At 33.7% G+C, this 23,873-nt stretch overlaps 1 protein-coding gene across 2 annotated transcripts in view; it reads right to left on the bottom strand.

Annotated features, from left to right (window-relative positions):
* The window catches only part of LOC110038306 (phosphoinositide phosphatase SAC6-like), a 174,315-nt gene that overhangs the window by 8,466 nt on the left and 141,976 nt on the right, over positions 1-23,873 (bottom strand). Inside the window, exon 20 of one of the 2 annotated variants that reach the window (XM_020743099.1) lies at positions 13,718-13,784. The exons of the other annotated variant lie outside the window; for it this stretch is intronic. Coding sequence (XP_020598758.1) covers positions 13,718-13,784 — 67 coding nt within the window. The remainder of the gene's footprint in view (positions 1-13,717; positions 13,785-23,873) is intronic. 2 annotated transcript variants of the gene reach the window in all.

The raw sequence follows: 23,873 nt of genomic DNA, 5'->3' as shown, positions 1-23,873 counted from the left end.
AAATATCTTAATATTGCAGGCAAGTCAATGAATTTACTCAAGTGGCCTCATAATTTTGACCAAAATCATGAAACTCTCACTGTACCGGTATGGTTTAGTCTACCTGATCTCAAGCTGCACTTTTCTCATCATCAGGTTTTCTATTCTATTGGGATCATTCTTGGGAATCATTTAAGCTAGATCTACCCACTTTCAATCTAACCAAACCTTCTGTGACAAAAATACTTGTGGAAAATGATATTACTTTACTTGATGTTACTGAATTCTGGCTGGGCACAACTCATAATGGATATTGGCAATAAATCGTCATGGACCGAAGACCTCCATATTGTACCCATTGTAAGATGTTCGAGCATACCCTTGATAAATGTCACAAGCTCTGTCTTAATTTGAAATCTAAGGTTCAAGTGAATAAGAATGAGTCTAACCTCACTGCTCTAGATATTTTAGTTCGACCGGGGAGGAAACTACCAGACAAGAGGTGTTTGTTGCCCATATGAACCCCCCTAACACTGTTGTTACTGCGATTGATATGATGCTGACACCTTCAAACCCCATTGGAAACAATACTAAATGACTATTACCTACAAAGGATAGTGTTCAGAATGATAATCAGGAGAACCTCGCTGCTCCCCATCTTCAAGAAGTATCCGGCATAGAGGCAATTCATACTTCACATATACTAGAACCTATTGTGGGTACTACGATTGGTAATCCTTCTGCTCCAGTTCTACCACCTCATCAGACTGATTTTTTGGATGAGGAATGAGAGGTTAACACTTCTCGAAGGAAAAAAAAACGAATGAGGATCTACTTGAGCTTAGGAATCTTATGGATGATACTTTGGTTACTTTGGGTATGATACGTAACTTACCAACTTGTTAGTTGGATCCCTTCCGAGAACTAGAGGCAGAGGCAGGACTAAATTGGGATGACCCTCACTTTTTTTGCGCCTTGGTGGTTTTTGGGCTTTTTTTTATTTTTATATGTACCATTTTTTACTTTTTTGTGTTGTACCGTGTGGGCTGGGTGTCCATTTTTGGGCTCACTCATATAACCTATCTGTATCTTCTCTCTTTAATATATTAGCCATTGGGTTTTTTTTTAAAAAAATTGAGAATATATATATATATATGCTGGTGTGTCGCAAGCAGTGGTCTGTTGGTCGGCGAGGTTCAGTGTAAGTCCCTTTAGGTCACGGGTTTGATCCCAAGTGGCGTTGGTTTCTCATATATTTAGGCACTTGGTGCGGACTCTCATCATGGAGCCTAGCACATGGAAAATCGGTATTTAGGCTTCTGTCAAATGCTGATTTTATATATATATATATATATATATGCTGGTCTTTTATCATGGGCCTACTGCTTTGCGACGGGTGGAATCCCACATGTCAGTATGTTGTTGGACTCCATTCCTGGATCCAAGGGAAGGGGGAAGCAGTAGATCTACCGACTATACCCACTATGATTAGGAGTTTTTTCCTTTTGTTTTATTTTTTTGAGAATACGTTTATAATCCCTGTGAGTGGGCACTTTGTACCCACTCACTAAAACATTTGTATCCTTTCTTTTTTCTAAGTGAATTTTGTCTTTTCAAAAAAAAAATATATATGTTGGTCTTTTATATTTATTAAAGCAAATTAATATAATAATTTAATGTCTATATTTTTGATATTTACTCAATAGAAAAAATCTAAATTTTTATATGCATTCACTTTAATTTTACTTTCAATATTTAATCTTTAACTTTATTTGTATTTTATATTCTTAACTTTCACATCCAACTTAAGAGTTTTGTTAATACACAACCTAATTACCCATGACCAATATCATCTCGGCATAGCAACCTGTGATATAAATTTCATAAAAATTTTCTGTCCAGACTCAGGATGTAGCTTTACATGTGGACTCCCAGTAATATTACCAACATGTGTGTGCAATATCGAGCCCACCAAAATAATATTAAAGTGAAACCGCGAACTCCGCAATAACCTTGAAATAACCTCGAAATAACTCCGAAATAACATTCGCAGTTCCAATTTATTAACCCCAAAATAACCTCCCCAAAATAACACAATGGAAATTATTTCTAGGTTATTTCAGAATTATTTAGAGAAACACATATATTCCTTTTCAATAGCCTAAAAATAATCTAGAAATAACCCCAAAATAACCTCCCCAAAATAACACAGTGGAAGTTATTTCTAGGTTATTTCAGAATTATTGAAGAGAAACACATATATTCTTTTTCAATAGCCTAAAAATAATCTAGAAATAACCCCAAAATAACCTCCATGATGTTATTTCAGGGTTAATGAAGTGGAACCGCAGAGAATATTTCTGGGTTATTTCAGAGTTATTGAATTAGAATATATAGGTTTCACTTCAATAAAACCAAAATAACATTCGCGATGTAGCACATGTGGCGACATATTATTGAAGTCCGCACGTAAAGTTACGTCAGGAGTCCAGACAAAAATTTTCCATAAATTACACGATTAGTTGAGGTGAAAATGTGTCTACTCACCCCCTGGGTGATATTATTATGTCGACAATGGGATTAACGATCTAAATATCACAATTGTCTGATGTAGTATTAAAATATCTACGCATTCGAATATGTTGGTGTCCTCTGCCTGCACCATAAGAAGGTGAACTTCTCTTAATATGCATGTACAAGAATTCATGTATATAATGTTTTCATTTCAATTTTCATAGTGCACATTATTATTATTATTATTATTATTATTATTATTTTGCATTCATCTACTCATGAGTAGGCACACGTTTACTAGAATCAAAATGATGTATTAGATTATTTACGTAGGACTGTTACTATGCATATTTATAAAAGTCATTTATATTATAATGCATACAACTCTATTAGAATTTAAAAGCATGCAATAATCATAAAACTTTATAGGAAATTCTTCGTACAACTATGTAACATGCATATTTTTCTATCGAAAAATCAGAATAATTTGTTATAATCTAAAAATCATTGGAAAATAATTTAATTAAAATCAAACATATATTTAGAAATAAAGATAATCATTGAATTTAAAAGATATAGCTATTTACCTCAATGTCATCTCTTTCAAGTTAACACCTATATTATGTAAAAAATTACATTTAATAAATTTATTGAACCTTAATTATATTTTAGTTATGTATACTTAAATTTCTTCATTTTAATTATGAGTTTAAATCCATGTATTTTAATTAATTATTGCAATTAATATTAATATTAAATAATAATAATTTAAACAAATTACTTTTGAAAGTTAAACTAACATTTCTTAAATTTCTCTTCTTTTGCACAAATCACTAATCTCGATCTCACCTAGTCGTTTAATTTGATTGTTTGACCATTTTTAATCACTCATATTAATTACTATAACTTAATAGAAGTTAATAAATTTTAATTAATTAAACATAACAATTTATATAAATAAAAACACAATCTTACCTTTACTGTTTCCACTCCTCGCTGGACGCTCGACTTCAATTTGGCCTCTTCTTCTTCCTTTATGCGGTTCAACTCTTCCACCCATATATAGAGCCACCTTTGACATCCTCTTTTTTTTCTTCAATTTTTTTCTTCCTTCACCCATCAAACGCCAGCAACAAAGTTCCCAAACTTTGACTTCAGTTCTCCACTTACCAAACTAAATCCTCTTCCCTTTTCCTTCGCACAAAAGCACGCATGGAGTTCATCTCTATCACACCCCAACTACCCCCATAAGGTCAGCTGAGGTGAGACAAAGGCAAATGATTCAATCAAACTATATTCTCACCAACACTCGCATTGACTTGCAGAATCATGACTCAATGAGTGATGAACTAGTTAAACTAAATCGCTGCAAACCTAAATGATACATTTTATTTTATGATTCATTCACATCATGTACTTGAAAGTGTAAAAATCATATCATCAAAACATATATATCTATACAGAATTGTTAAATCCAACAAACATAAAATTACATACCCAAAAGTCTATACAAACTTCCAAACAATGAAATGTAAAAGCTATACAAATTACACCTGGCTGCTCACCCTAGTGCTCCTTTCATCTCCTTGAAAGTCAAGAACATATAGTGAGCAACAATAAGTTCAGTGAAACAATCAAAGCTTAAATAAGATTTTATTTAAGCGGAAAAGAAAAAATGTACATGCATATATGTAGATGCTTATATGTAATTGTACATAACCACACACAAGTCAAAACATGTTAGAATTGTATGGAACATATAAAAGAAAGGCAAATAATGAAAAAAAAATTATAATTATTATATTAAACATACATTTCATTCAATCATGAGTAATCATAAGCATGTTCCTAAAAGTCATCGATCTAATAATAGAAATGCATTTATAATTACATAGGTCTCAACCATTCTCACGTCATGGCATGTCATTAATCATCACCAAGCCCAAATACAACATTAGCCATTGAAAAAGGTTGTCCCTCCAAACGTAACAGTTATCAATAGTCCCGAGTACCAACAGTTCCCTACATTTTGCAGCCGTCCGATACCAATGGTTCTCAGAGTTTCGTCACCTTCTAAATCCTATAAACTCTTAGCATCCATACTTGTAAGTATTCATGTAATACCCTACTTATAATATCACTTATAATGTTTCTTAAAAGTATAATTCCAACATCAATCATCATAAGCATTTCATACGTCATGTACATAAATCATAATAAATGAATATCTGCAATTAATGATTTCATAATCATATTCATCCAATTCATAACATAATAAAATCATAAATCATAAGGGCAATCAATTTGAAGTCATACAGCTAACACAAGTATTCATCTGTAATATGCAAGAAATTCTAAATGCAATAAATTCAAACATGAAATCACATTAAAACCTACAAAGAACTATTCTTATTAAGTCAGCATGAGACTATTTCATCTGAATTGATAAAACAGCTCTATGACGAGTTTTCTCAAGCTAGCCTTAAGCTCCACAGCCCAATGTAAACAATCTAAAATTGGTAAACATTGTAAGAGTTCATAAAATCTTGGCTTATTTGATGACTTAACCCAAAACATAACTCATTTATGAAATCTTATCTCAATAAGGCTTCTCAGTATAACCAACCCTTCTTTGATACTACGTATTCTTCTTCCCTCATTTTTATATTCCTTTAATCCTCCCCTTTCGTGGCTGATTTCGTGCCAAAAAGCTTTTATGGAAGCCCACAAACTGTTTTTCGCTTCCGATGCAAGTTTGTCTCTCGCTATGGCTACCATAAATAAAAAGTGCATTGATTCGTGGCATATGTCAAAATGAAAGGGTAAGAAAATGAGTTTTCAATTTGTCTCTGATTAATCTGATTTTCTTTGTAGCTTCATCAGCTAATTCAGGACCTATCATTTGACGTTCACCCACTTCGACCTAACTCAAAGGAGTTATGTATTTCATGCTATATAGTGCTTCATAAGAAGTCATTTTGTTACTGGACTGGTAAATATTGTTGTAGGGGAACTCGGTCATTGGAATGTGATCTTTCCAACTACCTCCAAAGACAAGAACACAAAGCTGCAATAAATCTTCTAATCCCTGAATTGTTCTTTTTGATTGTACGTCAAATTGTGGATGAAATGCAATGTTGAAATGAAACTGTGTACCCATAACTTATTGAATGATTTTCCAAAACCTGGACATGAATCTTTTAACTCTGTAAAAAATGATAACTTTTGGAATACCGTGCAATCTAATATTTTCTTTGACAACAATCTAGCCAACTTTTTAACTGAATTTGTTTGTCTGATTGACAAAAGATTAGTTGGCTGTATTAACCTGTCAATACTAACGCAAATACTATCACGATCCTGCTTGAATCGAGGAAATCACATAACAAAATCCATAGAAACTAAACAGTCGGGCCTCTGATGCTCGGATTTTACAATCTGATAAGCTTGACATTGAGATACATGGATGTGAACATTTCTTCAAACATAGCCACCAAAATAGTACTTCCAAATTTTTGTGTAGTTTTGTGCTATATGGGTGAATTGTGTAGCCTGAATGATGGACTTCACGTAAGATTTTCTATCTAAAATCAAAATCAGTAGGTACACATAACTATAGCTTATTTCTGGTAGCACCATCTTCAGCAATAGTCATATCAGCCCTCTTCCTTGATTGAAATTATTTCAGAAGCTTTGGATATTCACTATTACCTTTCTAAGCTGCCTTGATTCTATCCATTAAAGTTGGTTGCTCTATCAGCTGGTTTAAATACCCCATATCACATGATATTTTGACTTCCAATCGCAAGTCATCTACTTCTTTAATCAACTCTAGATCTTTAGTGATAATCCAACTTGCACTGCCCATGGATTGACTGCTCAATACATCAACAACTACATTTGCTCGGCCAAGACAAAATTATATATCCAAATCATAAACTTAGATCAGATCTAACCATCTTTATAGTCTCAAATTCAGTTATTATTTTTATTTTTTTGTATGAAAATGTATTTAAGACTTTGATAATCAGTGACGACTTCAAATTTTACATCATACAACTAATGTCTCTAGATCTTGAAAGCAAACACCGCAACAGCTAACTCCAAATCGTGTGTCAGATAGTTCCTTCATGCGATTTCAACTGTCTGGATGCATAAGCTATCACATAATTATTTTGCATTAAAACACATCTCAAGCCTCGCAATGATGCGTGACTGTAAATCTTGAAAAATGTGCTCACATTCTGCATTTCACTCAAATTGGACATCATTCCTCATTAAAATTGACAACGACATAGCTATCTGTAAAAAAATCTTCGCGAACCTCCAGTAATATCAAGCAAAACCAAGGAAACTGCATACCTTAGTAACATTCTTTGGAGTAGGTCATTCCATAATTGTCTTCACCTTTTGAGGACCTAAGATTCCTTGACCGCGGATAATATGACCCAAAAAGTGCAATACTTTGTAGTCAAAATTCACATTTCAACAATTTTATATATAATTGATTCTGTCTCAACGACTCCAATACAATCCTCAGATGCTTAGCATGATCATCATCAGATTTTGAATATATCACAATATTATTAATAAAAATAATGACAAACTAATCCACATAGAGCTTTAAGATTCGCTTCAATAGATCTATAAATACAACAAGAGCATAGGTTCAGCCAAAATGCATAACTAAGAATTTAAAATGACTATAACTAGTCCCAAAAGTTGTCTTAGTTATATATGTCTCATTGACTCTGACTTAATGATATCCCAATCTCAAATTAATTCGTGAAAACACAATATCACCCGCCAACTGATCGAATCGATCATCGATCTAGGGCAAATGATATTTTTCTTGATTTTCACTTTGTTCAAATCTCTATAATTAATTAATAACCACACTAATCCGTCTTTCTTTCTAATTAACAAATCGGGAGCACTCCAAGGTGAATTATTTGGCCTGATAAAACTCTTATATATCAGTTCCTACAATTGACATTTAGATTCTTGCAATTCCATTGGATTCATCCTTTGAAAATAACAAATGTCCCTGGCTTAAACTCAACTTCTTGTTATGGTGATAACCCTAGCCATTCTTCAAAAAATACACCAGAAAATTCAGTAACTGGAATGCTTTTCAATTCCTGCACATCTTTATTCAACACCTCTAATTTGGTCAGAAGTACTAGTTCATGACTTTGCAAATACTTCCCAATGTTTATGAAATTAATCAGGCAAATTGAGTTTCACTTGCATTTTCCAACATTTAACTATAACAAAATATTTTATCAAACAATCAATACCCAATATGACATCGAAGGTCTAAATTGAATTGATAATCAAATCTATTTGCAGCTTATCATGAATATCAATATGCACGACACATTATCCATGTATAGAAAAACCACTCCTTGAAGTCATCACCACAAACAAGACAGGATTAAAGTGCATAATATCAAGCAAAGTGACAGAAATAAAAGAATGCGATACACCTAAATCGAATAAAATAGTGAAAGGTTGATCTTGAATCAGAAACGTATCGACAACCACTTCTTCAAATTCTTTGTTGAGTGCAATTGCAAAACTCGGGCTTTTACTGGTTGCTCAGCTCTGCGCTTGAAGTTTCATTTTTTGCTTGAATTGAAGGCTTTCCCAAAAATTGAGATTCGCTAGACTGGCTGCTTCTAAAAATTTTCTCAATTTTCTCTTTCCTTGAATGGTCAATGACATACTGTCTATTTTCTTTTTCAACAGACAGTTCATTTGAATGTCCTGATTATCCACATTTGTAGCATTTTCCTGAACCAATCAAAAAACTGCTTAAAATGTCTTTTTCCACACTTTTCACAAATTAATTTTTCAACCTAGAGCTGCTTTTCATTTAATTTTCTTGCTTTGACAGCATTCTTCTTTGCCAAAATTATTTCCCTTGCTTGCCTGAGATTGTCACTACTGATTGAAAAAGTTCATCTCATTTTGGATTCTTTTGGCTACTTCAACTTGCATGGAGAAAACATTGTTTTTAAATGGCGTCCAAGCCAACCTCAATTGATATCCGAGACCATGTTGAAATTTATGACATTTTTTCCTCCTAGGTACTAACATAGTGAAGTGCATATGTGGAAAAAGAAGCGAGTTATACCGCATATTGCAAAATTGTCTTGGACCCGTGCAGGGCTAAATTGGCTGAATGCGGAATAAATAATCTTTGAACACTTTAACAAACTAAACCCACTAAATTTGCAGAAGAGGTGTCAGTTGGAATTTTTCTCTATGTAGCTTGTCATCATCTCTCTATTTCACCTTCTAGAATGAAAGTGGCCAACACCACTCTGATTTTTCGGGCAAATCATGACATCCAGAATATTTCCGAGCTTCATTAGTCAATCTTCAGCAAATGTAAGATCACTGACACCCTTGAATGTCGGTGACTTGAATGTCTAAAATATCTTCAAGAGTAGATCTACTTCTGCACCAATTTCATATTCGAACCCTCTACTAGTGGAGAATCTTTCAATAGTTGTCATTTCATCAATAACCACCAACGATATCAATTGAACGATGTCCTATAGCTCAGCTGCTATGGTTTCCACATTTGCTCTATTCTGACTATCACTTCTACCCAAAAAAATTTTCAAATTATACTTCTTGTTCAGCACTTGGCCTATGATACCGGCCCTCAACATTTTTTGATTCTCCTTTAGACATATTTATCTATATGGGCAATGATTATTATTCAAATATAATTTATCATATAATAATTATATCGTGCATGTATATTATTTTAAGCCATATGGACTACATACCCTAGATTAATCAACATATAGTTATGTATGAATCAATTCATAATTAATCTCATTCCTAATTTTTCCAAATTCAACACACTTACATCATTCTCTTCAACCAAGAACCATGCTCCGATACTACTTTGTCACATCCTAACAATTTGGTTAAATTAAATTCTCTCAAATACTCGTACTGACTTACAGAATCATGACTCAGTAAGTGATGAAATAGTCTAACTAAATTGTCACAAATATACGTGATATATTTCGGTTCCTATTTTATTCATATTCATAATCGAAAAAGTGAAAAATCATATCATCAACAAGTATACAGAACTATTAAATCCAACCTAAGAAAATACACACCCAAAGAACAATATAATATCGCAAGACTATATTGTACAAAAGCTATATAAATCACACATAGCTACTCACCCTGGTGCTCATTTCCCCTTCTTGAAAGGCAATGACGTAAAATGAGCAACAACAAGTTCAACGAAATAACCAAAACTAAAATAATAATTTACATACTAAAAATAAACAACGTGCATGCTCATATGACACTGTACATGTCTAAACAAGCCACAACATGCTAGAATCATATAAAATATGAAAAAAATAGAAATTGTAAAAAATCAAAACTATTGTATAAAACATGTATAGTCGAGCCAGGTAAGAGACACACAAACTTCTTTTTCTTCTTTTTTTTTCCTTTCCTCTCCTTCGCAGAATACTGGCGCACGAAGTCAAGACTTCCACACGCACAAGAGAGACTTCCCTCTTGCAATCTCTCTGCTCTCCCACTCGTTTCTTTGGTTCGAATGGGTAATATGACTCTTAAGTCATAACTGAATGGGTTCTTATCTTAATGCTCATTCAAATTTATTATTATCATTTATATTTAATATTATTTATTTATTTTATTTATTTATGTTATTACATAAACTTTTCTCCTCTTCTTCCTATCAAACCACCATTTCCATTCCCATTCACTGATTTCATGTTAAAGCCCTTATGAAAGCTTGCAAACCAAGTTCGACGCTTCGAACACAAATTCGATGCTTGCCACGACTACCAGAAAAGAAAAGTTGCACAAATTCGTGGCAAATGTCAAACTGTAAGTGGGAGGAAGAGCATGAATATCTAGAATATCACTAATGTGAGTTTTGTACTTTTTGTTTTCCCACTAGAGCCATAAATAGTAGCCCACGCCATTCAGCGGGTCACATGTGTGTTAGTTCGCGACTCTACTACAGGAGCCAAGTCGTTGCCTATTCGCGTGAAGGAGAATGCGGGACAAAGGAGAAGAGGATGCGTCTATTAACGTAATGACACTTAGATCTCAGCTGTTCAATTGAATCGAGCAATTGCATGTAAGGTGCTAAAAAGGTCAAAGGTGAACAGTGATATCCAGGAGATAAGTAATATAATTAAAGTTTAATTAAATTAGTTACACATGACTTTCAAATTTTATCTCTCAATCAAAACATAATTAATATATAGTAGTTTAGATCAAATTGATGGGTTCGATGCGTAGAATTTTATAAAAATAATTTAGTTGAATTTTAAGGGTTGTGAAATTTGAGACACTACTGAATTTATCGAATTTTACCTGATTTTCTAAATATTGGGTATCACTTACTATAACATTACAAAAATCAGTAAATGAGATAAAATTGCAAACTAATGATAAAGTTTGAAGACAAAACCAAAACTTATAGGATACTTGCTACAGACATAAAAGTTCGCCAAAAAGTCAACAGAATCACCTCCCATGACCTATCAAAATCTTCAAGAACCCATGCAATGGAATACGCAAACTGGAATGGTGAAATGAGTAAGGTTACCCCTCCTATTTATAGGTGGAATGATGCTTTATGAGGCACACTGGTGTAAAATAGGAATATACAAGGATGAAAATATGACATTTTATCAAACACATTAAAAAACTATAATTCATAACAATGACCAATAATATGAACAAGCTGATAAATTTTGGGCTTCAAAAATTCAAAGTGAAATGATTCATACATTCTAATAACAAAATATAACATGCTGCCAAAAATGTTATGCTGGTACCTTGAAAAACATGCATGTTCTTTAAACAACGTTCAATTCATTAAAAATAAAAATATCTGCATACGCTTTGACAAATGTGACAAATTTATGAATTTAAATAAAAAAAAGCTAAGAAAATTAAAAATGAGATGAATTCAAATTTTATCCCGCATCTCAAACCTGCAATAACTCTAAAGGATGTGCACTTTGTTTCAAAATTTATTAATTCTCATTCAACATATTATATGCACGTTCTTATACATGCAACCCTACCTACAGGTAGGGTTCTAAGTCTGACTTTGCAAATTCGATCCTCCATGTCATAAGTGTTGGAGTTGATTAGGCTTGTATTAAAAATTAATTTTGAATCCTCAACCTACAATATAATAAACTCATCATCTAATATTCAACAGCAAAATTCATTAAAAATATTTTATTTTTTTATTTACATACAACTTTCAAGGCCTTTCATGAAGAAAATTCATTATATAATGAATACTCTTGCCACTATCACACTCGCAAAGTACAATTATGAGTTTTAACTTAAGGACACGATAGCCTAAGTACAAAGACAGAAATGAGAGTCTGTAATGTCATGAATTTTGAAAATAAATTCAAACCATAAGAAAAACACAAACTCAATCATCTATAAGCAGGCAAATGGAGTCAACAAAGTCCAAAATAATAAAACAAAATCATTTAAATCCTCCGATGATGATCACGTTGATAAAACATTTCAACTGAAGAATATACTTTTAATAAAATGTCTCAAGTTTCAATGTGGATTATTTCAAGCTTAAATGTAATAAAATATAATAAGTCAAGAAAATCACAAATTTAAAATGTTTTCATGTGAAATGTATTGTCCCAAATTTAATAAAATAATTCATCCAGCCTTCACAATATTTTACTGAGTGAAAATTTTAATATAATATCAGCTTACAAAAAACTAACATAATGATAAATATATCTTTATAGTCACTCACAAAAATCTCATGCTAGTAACGACTTTGCATGTGTCATTTAACAAGATGGATTTGTTATTAAATAGAATCACAAAAAGGATGATTATAATCAAGGCTTTTTGATCAGTGATTTGCCACAAAATAACACCATTAGATTACAATTGTGGCTAGAAACCATAAGTTCCCAACAACCTGAGTTGTGAACTATAGATGTACCTGATTAGGCACAAAAACATCTATTAGCTAATGTCAACTTAAGATTATCCTCTCAGACAAATATCGACCCCAAGTCAGTTGGTCCCCTTAGACGATGCAACCTAGGGCAGCTAGTAATGATCCCTTGGTCAGGTTTGATTACTGCATCCTTTAAATAGACTAAGGTCCATGATAATCCAAGACTACAAAATCATGAGATCTTGATTAAGTTCATCATCATTCCTCACACTATTCACTCTAAAGCTAACGACAATGAATTTTCACAAATTAAAATCAAATTATTGCAACTATATGCTAATTACTGAGCAAATAAGGACTAGAATTTAAAAAAAAAACTCTCCCGTGATTAAAAGAGATGATTAACTATAGAGACAAGTGCCTATGAAAAACATGAAATCAAATCATAAAATATGGATAAAATGAGAGTGAAATCTTTTGATAGTGTCTTATCTAAATAAAATATCTTCTAAAAATTTGACCTCGAACCACACTCTCTTCGCAGAGCCAGATGAGCCTTTTCGGAGCTCACAATCCTCTAGCCTTCCCAATCTCTTGCATTACCCATTTATCAATACTCTCAACAAAGCAAACCCCACTGGCTTTCGCTTCCAAAAATGAAGCTAAGCTCAATCAAGAAAAGCTAACCACTATGACACCTCCAGAATTTAAGTTGCAAGTTTCTTGCTGCATTTAGTCCAAATATGATGAATATCATTCTAGTTGGCTGATGTATTGCAGGCTAATGACAGCATGCAATACAGCCATACATATTTTTCGTACAAATGACTGAAATTACTAATGCATGGTCTCCATGAATTAGCCATCAAGAAACCTGGTTTCTCACAAATGAGCCTTCTAATTTGGTTTATGAAGCAAAATAAGAAGGAAAGACGTTCAACAGCACAGGCACACCACATATGTCCACGAATGAAAAAAATAAGATTATAACACCAGGAAATCACCAAACTAGCTGCATATGGAAGTCTTGGGGGCAAAGAAAAAAAAGATCATCTAATGATCAAAAGTTGCTAAGTGAGATATCGTGACACCATTATCATCCATTTTTAAAACATACCATTCGGTATGCAAGTGTATTGACCCTTGAACATGTACTAAATAACAGAGCTTTCAAGAGGGCTTTCATCTAAAGATAAAAGCTGGTCACTTGTAAAATATCTAGCACTTAGAGCTACAGATTCTAACCTTTTCTAAATGACAACATGGCAAACATTACTCCAGCCAAAACGACTCCCGAAGCTACTCTCACAGACTGCAAAAAAAAACAAAAACTAGCTTAGGGTTTTGTGTATGAATTTAATAAAAAAGAGAAAACCATATGCCAAAAGACAATAAAGAGCATGCCACATGCTAGAAATTTTGACTTGGGCCTAATAAAAGTACGTGCGGAAAGCAAGTTAACAACTAAAAATGCACAAACGATCTGTACTTTGGTTTCTTTCGATGATGTTGTGTTAATCCTGCGTTAAGTTGTTTGGTGCAAAAATAAGAAAATCCGCACAAGGTTATAAAAAGGTGGAGCATAGCATTTTCTATCACATTTTCCGGCATAAGAAATATGATATGCCAGGTTTCGAAAACAAAATCAGCAGAAATTTTCACAAACAGAGGCATTAATTTCCTCTGATTCGGCCCATAGTTATTGAAAGATGCCATTTGCATCCCTCAGTGATATGAAGGTTCTGCATGTTTAGCTTCCAATACGTAAAAACCATCCAATCCAGACAAGTCAACAAACCTCTATGTGTGAGAAAAAGCTCATATGGTTTTGGCATTTATTTTTCATTTTTTCATTAGAAAATCATATTTCAAAAATTAAGAATGTCAACCTAACATGAGAAAACAAAATAGAAGGCAAAAGAAAGACCAGGAATCAATTGTTTTAAGCAACAATAAGATCATTACCAATTATATAAATTAAAAATAGCAAATGAATGAATTAATATAAAAACACTCCAATGGTTGAAGAAACATGCAAAATGGGTAGAAGACCAATCTCAGTAACCAGAACTGCAACAAGAACGCCATAAATATGATTCATAGTGGGTTTGTCCTTGAAATTTTGATAACAAAAGGAAGCCAATGTAGTGTGACATAGTTTTGTACACGTCAGAATACACCGCATTTTTACTTAAAAAATACAAATAAATTCTAATGTCAACAATAATACAGCATCCAGTTGCCTAAAATTCTGATAGTTATGTACTAGATCGCAGTTTAAAAGATCTAGCTCATGACCTGGCTAAATACTGGGAAAGCAAGGTAAAAGAGATGTACAAATATATACATTAATAGGTACCTATGTGCATTTGAGAACAAGCAAGCTCCTTGTTTTGAAGTTCAAACTTTACTATATAAGCTATGAAAAGAAACTTATGTGCATTTCCGTGCAACTGAGAGCATTCATCTTCATAAAACAAAAAATAACACAAAATCAATGTTCACTTAATCTGAGAATTTAGAAAGAATCCAGCCTCATAGAACATATTCAACATATTTCTGATTATTTCAAAAACAGTGTATTAATAAGTTTTGTAAAATCAACTAAAATTTTGGCAACTCTAAAATGTACCTCAATTTTCGCATCCCTCAGATTTCAACGGTAGCAATTTTATAAACTTCTACATATTAAACCAATCAAATCAATATAAAACACTACAAATTATGAATTGACTAAGAATATAAAAAACTGAAATTATAAGTTTAATTAAACTTTAATAACCTTCCTGATCATGTTTTACTGTTCCCACCGGCTTAACACGCGATAATGACCTCTGTATGGCATAAAAACAGTGAGATTCTCAATCCAGAACAATCGCATTTCTTCCTCCCCCTATCCCTATTCATGGTAGCGCTTGACAAAAGACTTCCGCGAAAGGCTACACTCGTGGCACTGTAGCACAGACACGATCGCAGCACAGTCGCGACCTGGCGAGTGCCGCAACTCAGTTTAGGTTTTGGGAACAAAATATAATGGTATGAAACCCTCTTTCATGCTATTCGAGACATTCATTTCCTTCCTCCAGTTTCCATATTGAGATTTGGCACGCATTGTGCATCTTTTGGTTTCCGATCACCGTGGTGGATACGGGGTTGTGTCAGTAGCACAAAAGTTGGTTTGTGGGATTCCATAAGGGCTTTTAGCACGAAATCAACCAGGTTAAATGAGGAGTAAGCAAAAATAAAAAGGAGGGAAAAGAATTTGGCAGGATCGAAGAATGTTGGGTTTTGTCGTAAAGTCGTTTAAGATATGTTTCGGCAAATGAGTTATGTTTTTGTTAAATCATGATGAGTCAAAATTTCATAAAATCCTAAGATATTTACGAAGTTCAAGTTATTTACACTTGGTGGCGAGCTTGCGGAAGCTAGTCTTAGGACAGCCCCATAAATTCAACTAAATTAATCATATGCTAACAAGAATAATTCAATTAAGGGAAATCGATTGAATCTAAAAGTTTGATATTATGTTCTCATGTTTAATGATGGTGATCAACAAAAAGACAGATGTGTATGTTGTAACGACTCGTTTCAGTTTAGGGGAGAAAAAAGGAAGAACTGAAAAAGAGAAAGCAAACAGATGGAAGAGGAAACGAAGAAGCAGGGAAGACAAAGTCAATGGTCGGGTAGCCAAACAGAGCGATAAGAAAGGAGAGATTGGGAGTTTAGGAGGTGATTTCACCAATATAAATCAACTTACCTGTGGGTCAGCAGCATGCAAAGAAGAGCAGGACGAGGTGAGGGTAGGGCAGAGGTGGCGTCTTTATAGAGCGGAGAAGGAAGCTTCAAACGGCTAGCATATGAGAGAGCTCATGTGAGGAGGAAGCCAAAAAGCACACGCACACAGAAAAGCTCGCCCGTGCAAAGGACGTGAAATCGCGAGTTTTCCACTGTGAAGTGTCGGCTAGCTTTTATTTGATTATGTGGTTTTAATTTAATTTAATAATATATATAAATTTGATTTTTAGAAAAACTAGTATATTTAATTTTAAAAAATGTAATATTTTAATTTTGAAAATATGAGACCAAATCGATCTCATATAGACAATAGTTTAAATAAACGAACAAAACACCACAAGTAATACACTTATTCCGATGAATAGACACATCACTTGATAGTGAGACTCAATTAAATAAACTACAGAATTTATGCATCCGTTCGGTCTACGAACCATTTATATAACTCGACAAATTTCCTCTAGCTAATATGAAAGATTACATAGGGTTTATATTACATAGGTTCTTAAAGCTTCTTATAGAGGCAAACCCTTATAGTCAATTACATCTTAAATGACCGAAGTCACTTAAGAAAACTCTCAATTTAGATCAGAAAATATTCTCTAAAAATTTTAAAGGATAGAAATTTTCAAAGATCGGACCAATGATTGTCAAATGGGAGAGGCTCAAATTTTGAACACTTATTATGAAATTCAAAGGAAGAGAAACTAGGGGTCGTCACGAATCCTGAGGAGAACCTCAGTGACTTCCCAAGCTACCCCATAGTTTGGCTTCAATTTTGGTGAGAAAATTATCGAATGTTTCATCCTATGAATTTTATTTAGTTAGGGCTTACATTTGTGTGAGATAATCGCACAAATAGCCTAAAAAATATGAGGATCCTAAAACAAGTTATGACTTAAATTGCACAACATGATTGTGCAAAGACCTAAAGATAAAATTGAAGATATATACCGCACTAGGAAAACAACCTCGAAGTCCTATGGCTTGTTGTTTAACCTTAGAAAAGGATTTGTTGTTGTAGATCCTCGTGCTGTTGTAGAAGGCTGCCCACAGAGTTAGCTCCAAACTCCTCGGAGAAATAGCAGTCCTAAATACTAAATGTTTAAAGGTTTAAATGACAAGTTTAAGTTCAATCATTATGGGGAAGGGTTAAAGTTTATTAGGGCAACACCGGTTAGGATCCCACGATTCCCTCGTTCCGGTACCTCATTTTCCTTTTGAATTTACTTAGCTTAAACGAGTTGTTAAACCCAATTAATCCGGGGAGATCTCGTTAGCAACCGTGGTTTACCCATCCGAGGAACTCCTATAAATTTAAAAGGACGTGTTATGAAATTATTGTTATTTTTATTTGTTATGAAAATCTTGTTTAATTTTGAAAACTTGATTGATTTTAGAAAAGTTATTTTTGTTTTGAAGTCACATTCAAATTTGTTTCAAGTTTTGCAGACCAAAGTAAACAGGTACATATAAGAAAGTGTTGTAAAGGAAACAAAATTTGCATTACAAAATGTAAATGCGTATTTGTCATCTTCTCGCTGCATCCGCTGAAATGTTAAAACTTGCAACATGTATATATAATTTTGAAGGGAATTTAAATAAATTGCAAGGGTAGATGAAGGTGTAGCTACCAAATCCTAAGTCATAACTTGGTGAGTCCTTCAAGATTTTAATGGATGATTTTCTGGAACAAAGTATAATAAATCCAATTGTCCTTCAAAATATCTAAAAGGTAATAAAAGTGTTTGGGGAGCAATCCCTAACAACCTTTAAATTCTCCTTTAAATTCTTTTGAAAAAATTCTTTTGAAATGTTTCGAGTTCATTTAAACCTATTATATTGTTCAATTGATCATCCCAAGTTTTAAATTTAGTTTCAATCAATTAATACATCTTATGTTCAGTGAACCTGGTATTTTAATTATCAAAAAAATAGGGTACTCAATTAATCTGTTGATATTTTACTTAAGAGTTATGTAAGCAGATGCCCCTAAGCCGAGTTTAACTCATTAAAGATTTTATACCCACCACTAAAGTTGGGCTTGTAGAGTTTAAAAGTGATAATTATCAGTTATATTAACTTTTCGAAACCTCATTACAGAAGTTCAAATATCAAGCCTAACTCACTATCAAGCCCTTAACAATTTCATAGGTAAATTTGCAATTATCAAAATATTAACTTAAGTGGAATATATTCATATCAAAAGATAATGTTATCACCAATTAGAGGCTTAAAATAAGTGAGTTACTATCTTTCTAACTTAATTCCATAACTTTAGAATCATACAATTAGATTAACTTCCAAGTCATGATAATTTATGAAATTATAATTTTACTCTTATCATGAAAATGTGGCAAATTGGTTTCTACCTCATAACCCAGTATGTTTCAAACATAAAAAAGAGTTCATTATGATCAAGATTATTTATTTTCCCCTTAATTAATCCTAAATTTTGATTAAGACATCAAAATCTAAAATTATCACTTAGCCCTTAGGCTCTCCAGTTCATAATTTATCAAATATAACTCAAATGACTTTGAATTTTTAAAGTACCCCACTCATGGGCCAAATAAAATATCAGAGAAGAAACTGTGATTTTTACAAATTTTAATTTAATTTAAATTATTATTTTAACTTAGAAAATAAGATTTTCAATTTTAATTTATTTAACTAATCAAAGTAAAATTTTTGGTCATAGGAAAATTATTGGAGGTTCACCTAGGTCAGAGGACCATTTGGACAAAATTTTATATTTTTCAAATTATATTTTAATTATTATAATTATTTATTGATTTAAGAAATTTAATTAAATAGAAAAGTAATTTTAATTATGAAAATTACTTTTTTTTATTAAATATCCGTAAGTCCAGAGAACTCAGAGAAACAAACTTTTCATTTTTGTGATTTTAATTTAATTACTATAATTATTTTAATGGAAAATTAGAGGAAATACATTTTTAGCCTTTAAAAATATTATATTTAACTCAAAAAAATTAGGAGAAATATTCTAATAAGTCCCAAATGAGTCCCTAAACTATAAGTCCTAAATCCTAAACCCTAAATCAAGAAATAATAAGGAACGGTTTGGTGTATTTTCAAATTTTTGGAATTTTTTATTATTTTAATTTAAAAATAAGCTTAAAATAAAGTGTTTATTTTATTTTTCTAAGTACCCCTGATCACAAGGAACTCAGAACAAGGAACTCAGAAAATGGAACTCAGAAAATCATTTTCATAATTTTCCTAATTATATTTAATTTATTAAAATTATTTTAATGTCAAAAAATCTCATTTTACTTGAAAAATCCATTTTAGTTTCAAATTAAATCAAATAAATTTTAATTTTTTACAGTAAGTTAAAATAACCATTATTTACATTGTGGAATTGATTTTGCTAATTTTTGAAATAAATTAAATTTATTTTTAATTTTTATGAATTTTTTTAGAGTTTACTAACTACAATAATTTACATAAATATTAAAACTTAATTTAAAATTTTCCAGAAGTCCTCTGAGCAAATGGAACCTCCCAAAATAAGTCCAATAAATTTTTTGATTTATATTTTAATTTATATAAATATTTTATATAAAATAAACATTTAAATTTAGAAATTATGGTTACATGTGTAGAGATCTTCTGATTTTGGAAAAATCACAAAACACATTTACTGTCATAAGAGACAAACCCCTAAAATCTCAAGTCACGATGATTATGTACTTAATTAAAATTAAAACATTGTACAAAGTATTTAATTAATTAAAAATCAAAGACTCATCAATTAATTCTTATTTTATTCCACATTGTTTTCCTTTGTTCACTGAGCAAAAAGATATTTTTATTTTCTTTTTATGATTTTTCTATATCAAGTTATGGATTTTTTATGACCTAGAATTAAAATAAATAAAAAATCCTAATTTCTTACTTAAACACATGGTAGCCACGTCAACCTACGAGGCTCCGAACTCCACGTAGCGCACTCCCATTAGAAGCCGCCATCTGACCCGGCAGCCATGCGACGCGTGCTTTTCGCTCCATCTGCTCATCCGACGCGATCACAGTCGTCCAACCGATACACGCAAAAACGAACGACATCCGTTCATCGTCCCCGGTAGTCAAAACCCGTGAATCGCTCGACTTCAAACCCTAAGATCTCAGTCGATACTCAACTAAATCACTTCGGGTTTGTTCCTACATCTTCCTCTACTCAAGACGAGCACATCTATATAGCTACATTTGTATGAAATCAAACTTTTCTTCACAAAGGTCCAAACCGAGCCAAAAATTAGAGTTTAGGCCTTATACCTGAGTCTGAGAAAGGAGGCCTCGATCAGATGCTTGTGGAAGCTTTAGTAGAGTCTGGCGATCCTCCTGGAAGTGTCACTTTCCTCTAGTGGATCCCCAAGTATGAGTTCACTGAAATGGGTGCGCAGCCTTGGTTAAACAGTGGGTTAGAGGGCTCGAAGGAGAGAGATTTGAATGGGAAACTTCTCCTTAAGCTCTGGAGAAGCTTAAGGGCACTTCAATTTGGGAAATGGTCAGAATCTGCCCTGGTTTTCCAGTGAGAAATTGGGCTTTGGTAGTAAAAATGGAGGGCTAATGGCTGTGGGATTGAACTTATGAAAGCTTGAAGAGGCTCTGGAAAGATTTTGGCAAAGTCTCCCCAAGGATTTGAGTACACTCCATGTTTGGCCGTGAGAGAGTGGTGTTTAAATAGGGGAGCTTGGGGTGGTTGGCTGGGCTTCAATTCAGGTGCAAAGGCTTGCTGATGTGGAGGGTTGAGCGGCGTCAAAGGACCAATTGGAGCTGGACACATTGGATGGGTGCAATGGGTTTGATTTAAGGTGGGGTGGCTCTCAGTTTTGGGGCTCTCCAGTGACTAGGCCGGTCGGCCAGGCCAGGGGAGGTGCTCAGTTGGTTCAGGGGATCCATTGGAAGGTTTAATGGTGATTAGCTTGAAGGTTTGATGGCTAATAGCATATCTCTCTTGGTTTGCCCAATTTTGGAAGGAGATCCCCTAATTTAGGGGACCCTTGGTCAATGGCTCAACTTGGTTGTCTAGGTGGATCTAGGCTGGTTCTAAGGGTCTAAATGTTGGCTGTAGTGGGCTTGGGTTGGTCAATTTGGCTAGGTTTGGTCACATGCATGGCTTGGGTTCAAAGTTTGGGTTTTGGGTCAACTTGAGTCTAGGTCGGGTTTGGGCTAGGGTCTTGGTCAAATGATTGATCAATTTGATTTGAAAAACGGTCATGAGGAGCTTGGAAAAATAAATGAGTGATTTTGATTTGATTTGTGGGTTCAATTTGATGGTATTTGATTCGTGGTCAAAGTTGGGTCATTTGGGTTAGACTTGAGCTTGGATTGGGCTAGGATTAGAACATAGTTTAATTGATGGTTCAAATTGGTCTAAAAGATTGTCATGAAGAGTTTTAGACATTGATTAGGTAGAAATTTTAGAGTCATGAGGTTCAATTTGGTGGATTTGGGCCTTTGGTCAAAATTTGGGATTTTGGCTTAAGTTGGATTTGGGTGGCTGTGAGTTCAAATTTGGGTCAATTGATTGTTCAAACTGACTTAAGGAGGTATTATGAAGAATTTTGAATTCAAATTTGGTTTCAAATTTGGGGAAATTGGTTTGATCATGGGGTTCAATTTGGGGAAATTAAGGGTATGGCTAAATTGAGGATTTTGGATTGAGTTTGTAATTGGGCTTGCAATTGAGTTTAGATTTGATTTTAATTAGGATTGGGAATGATGAATTTGAGTTTGGAATTGAAATTGGGGGAGATTGCAATCAATTTGGTGGAACATGGGAGTGAATTGGAGAATTTGGGTCTTTAAGGACAATTTGAAGATTTTTGTCAAAATGGGTCAATTTGGGAAAATTGGGCCCAATGGAGTGGTTAAGAAAGTTTTAAGAAGACATTTGGATTGATTTTGGAGAATTTGGGAATTTTTTAATTTCTTTGGAATTTTTGAGGCATGAAGCGCATTTTGGTAATTTGGCGAAGTTTGGGGCCAAGAATGGGTCAAAATTAGAATTTGATAAAATTGAGATTGATTGAGGATGTTAATCATAAGGTCACCCTATTTGAGCCATGAGACCAAGGGAACTCCTATTATAGATCCTCTATGTGCTGGTCTTAGTCAAACCCTAGCCCAGGGCTAATAGTTAAGGGGACCATTCACATGAGTTTCCAATAAAGTAGGAGATCAAGCTAGGTATGTTTGGGATAGGACTTAGGTTGTGAGTGCAAGTGCAAGTGTGTGTACAAGACTAACCAATACCACACCACCCAGGGCTAACCCTAAGGCCAAGCAGTCTTATGGGGACTCCTCTTGAGCTCCCTCATATTGGCTCCACCAACTAAATGCTAGAGGTTAGAACCAATATGTGGAACTTCAAGATTAGCAAAGATATGTTTAGAAGTTATATTGGTAAAGGTGTCATCACTAATCTTCTAGGAATAGTCGACAGAAAGTCCTATGGCTAGATCCTAGGCTTCTAAGGAAAAAAGACTAGATCTCAACCAAAAGTTAGGTCAACTTCAAAAAGAAAAAAAGAGGAGATAGAAGAGCGGCATCGTGCACGTTTTGTTGGAGTGAGCCGCTCAAAGGAAAAGGGCTGTACCCGTTTAAGAGGAGAAGAAAAGTGGTCGTGCGTGAGTCAGGAAAGGCTCATAACAGAGGTATGATATACTAAATGAATTTAATATTAAAAGTTATAAATAATAATAACAATAATATTAATCTAATTAAAGATATTAATAATAAGAATAATATATTCTTTTTATAAACGTCAAAGGGCTAATTTTATTGAAATTAAAAAGATACATAAAGGTTATATGAGCGGACCCAAAAAAGGTGCCCTACCCATATGATACATTAGACACTAGCATCGTAAAAGGATGAAACATACATAAAACACAAAAAAACAGGAGCGGAGACAGCTAACAAATTGCTGAGTGTCGTTCCATTACCCGAAGTTACTAGAGTGTCATTCATTAAGTTCCCAAGCTGGTGTGTGCCTCCATTCTTCTTTTCTTTCTAGATGTGTATACCTGTCATTCCTCACCGAGGACTGGCTCATCTGATCGGTGTGAAGAGTATCATCCATTAAGTTCCCAAGCTGGAGTGTGACTTCATTCTTTTTTTTCTTTCTAGATATGTAAACCTGCTATTCCTCATCCGAGGATTAGCTCATCTGATCGGTGTGGTCAACAGATTGTTGGGCATGTAGGAGAGAATGAGCCCCCAGCTCCTGACTAGCAGTAATAACATTCTGATTCTGAAGAGATGGTAAGCATGTCTCTTCAACACCTGAAGCATCCTGGAGATGTGGAGCTTCAATACTATCCTGATTATCGAACCCAAGTAAATCATCTGTCAATATATCAGTCGGAAGAACAGAGAGAGTATTGTCTCCGATAGTGGGAGGTGGAGGTGGCATCGTATCAACCGGTGTTTCAATAGTTTGTGGAATGCACTCAGGAGCGGAGGAGGGACATGTATGAGGTGGGGCAGATCCAGAAGCATTTTTACTTGAAGGTTTTAAATTTGGATGCAACTGATAACATTGAGAATGAGAATGTCCAAACATACGGCA

Source organism: Phalaenopsis equestris, unplaced genomic scaffold (assembly GCF_001263595.1).
Source record: "Phalaenopsis equestris unplaced genomic scaffold, ASM126359v1 Scaffold232429, whole genome shotgun sequence".
Taxonomy (NCBI): domain Eukaryota; kingdom Viridiplantae; phylum Streptophyta; class Magnoliopsida; order Asparagales; family Orchidaceae; genus Phalaenopsis; species Phalaenopsis equestris.
Note: the sequence above shows the minus strand (reverse complement) of the source record. Positions and strands in the feature narration are given on the sequence as shown.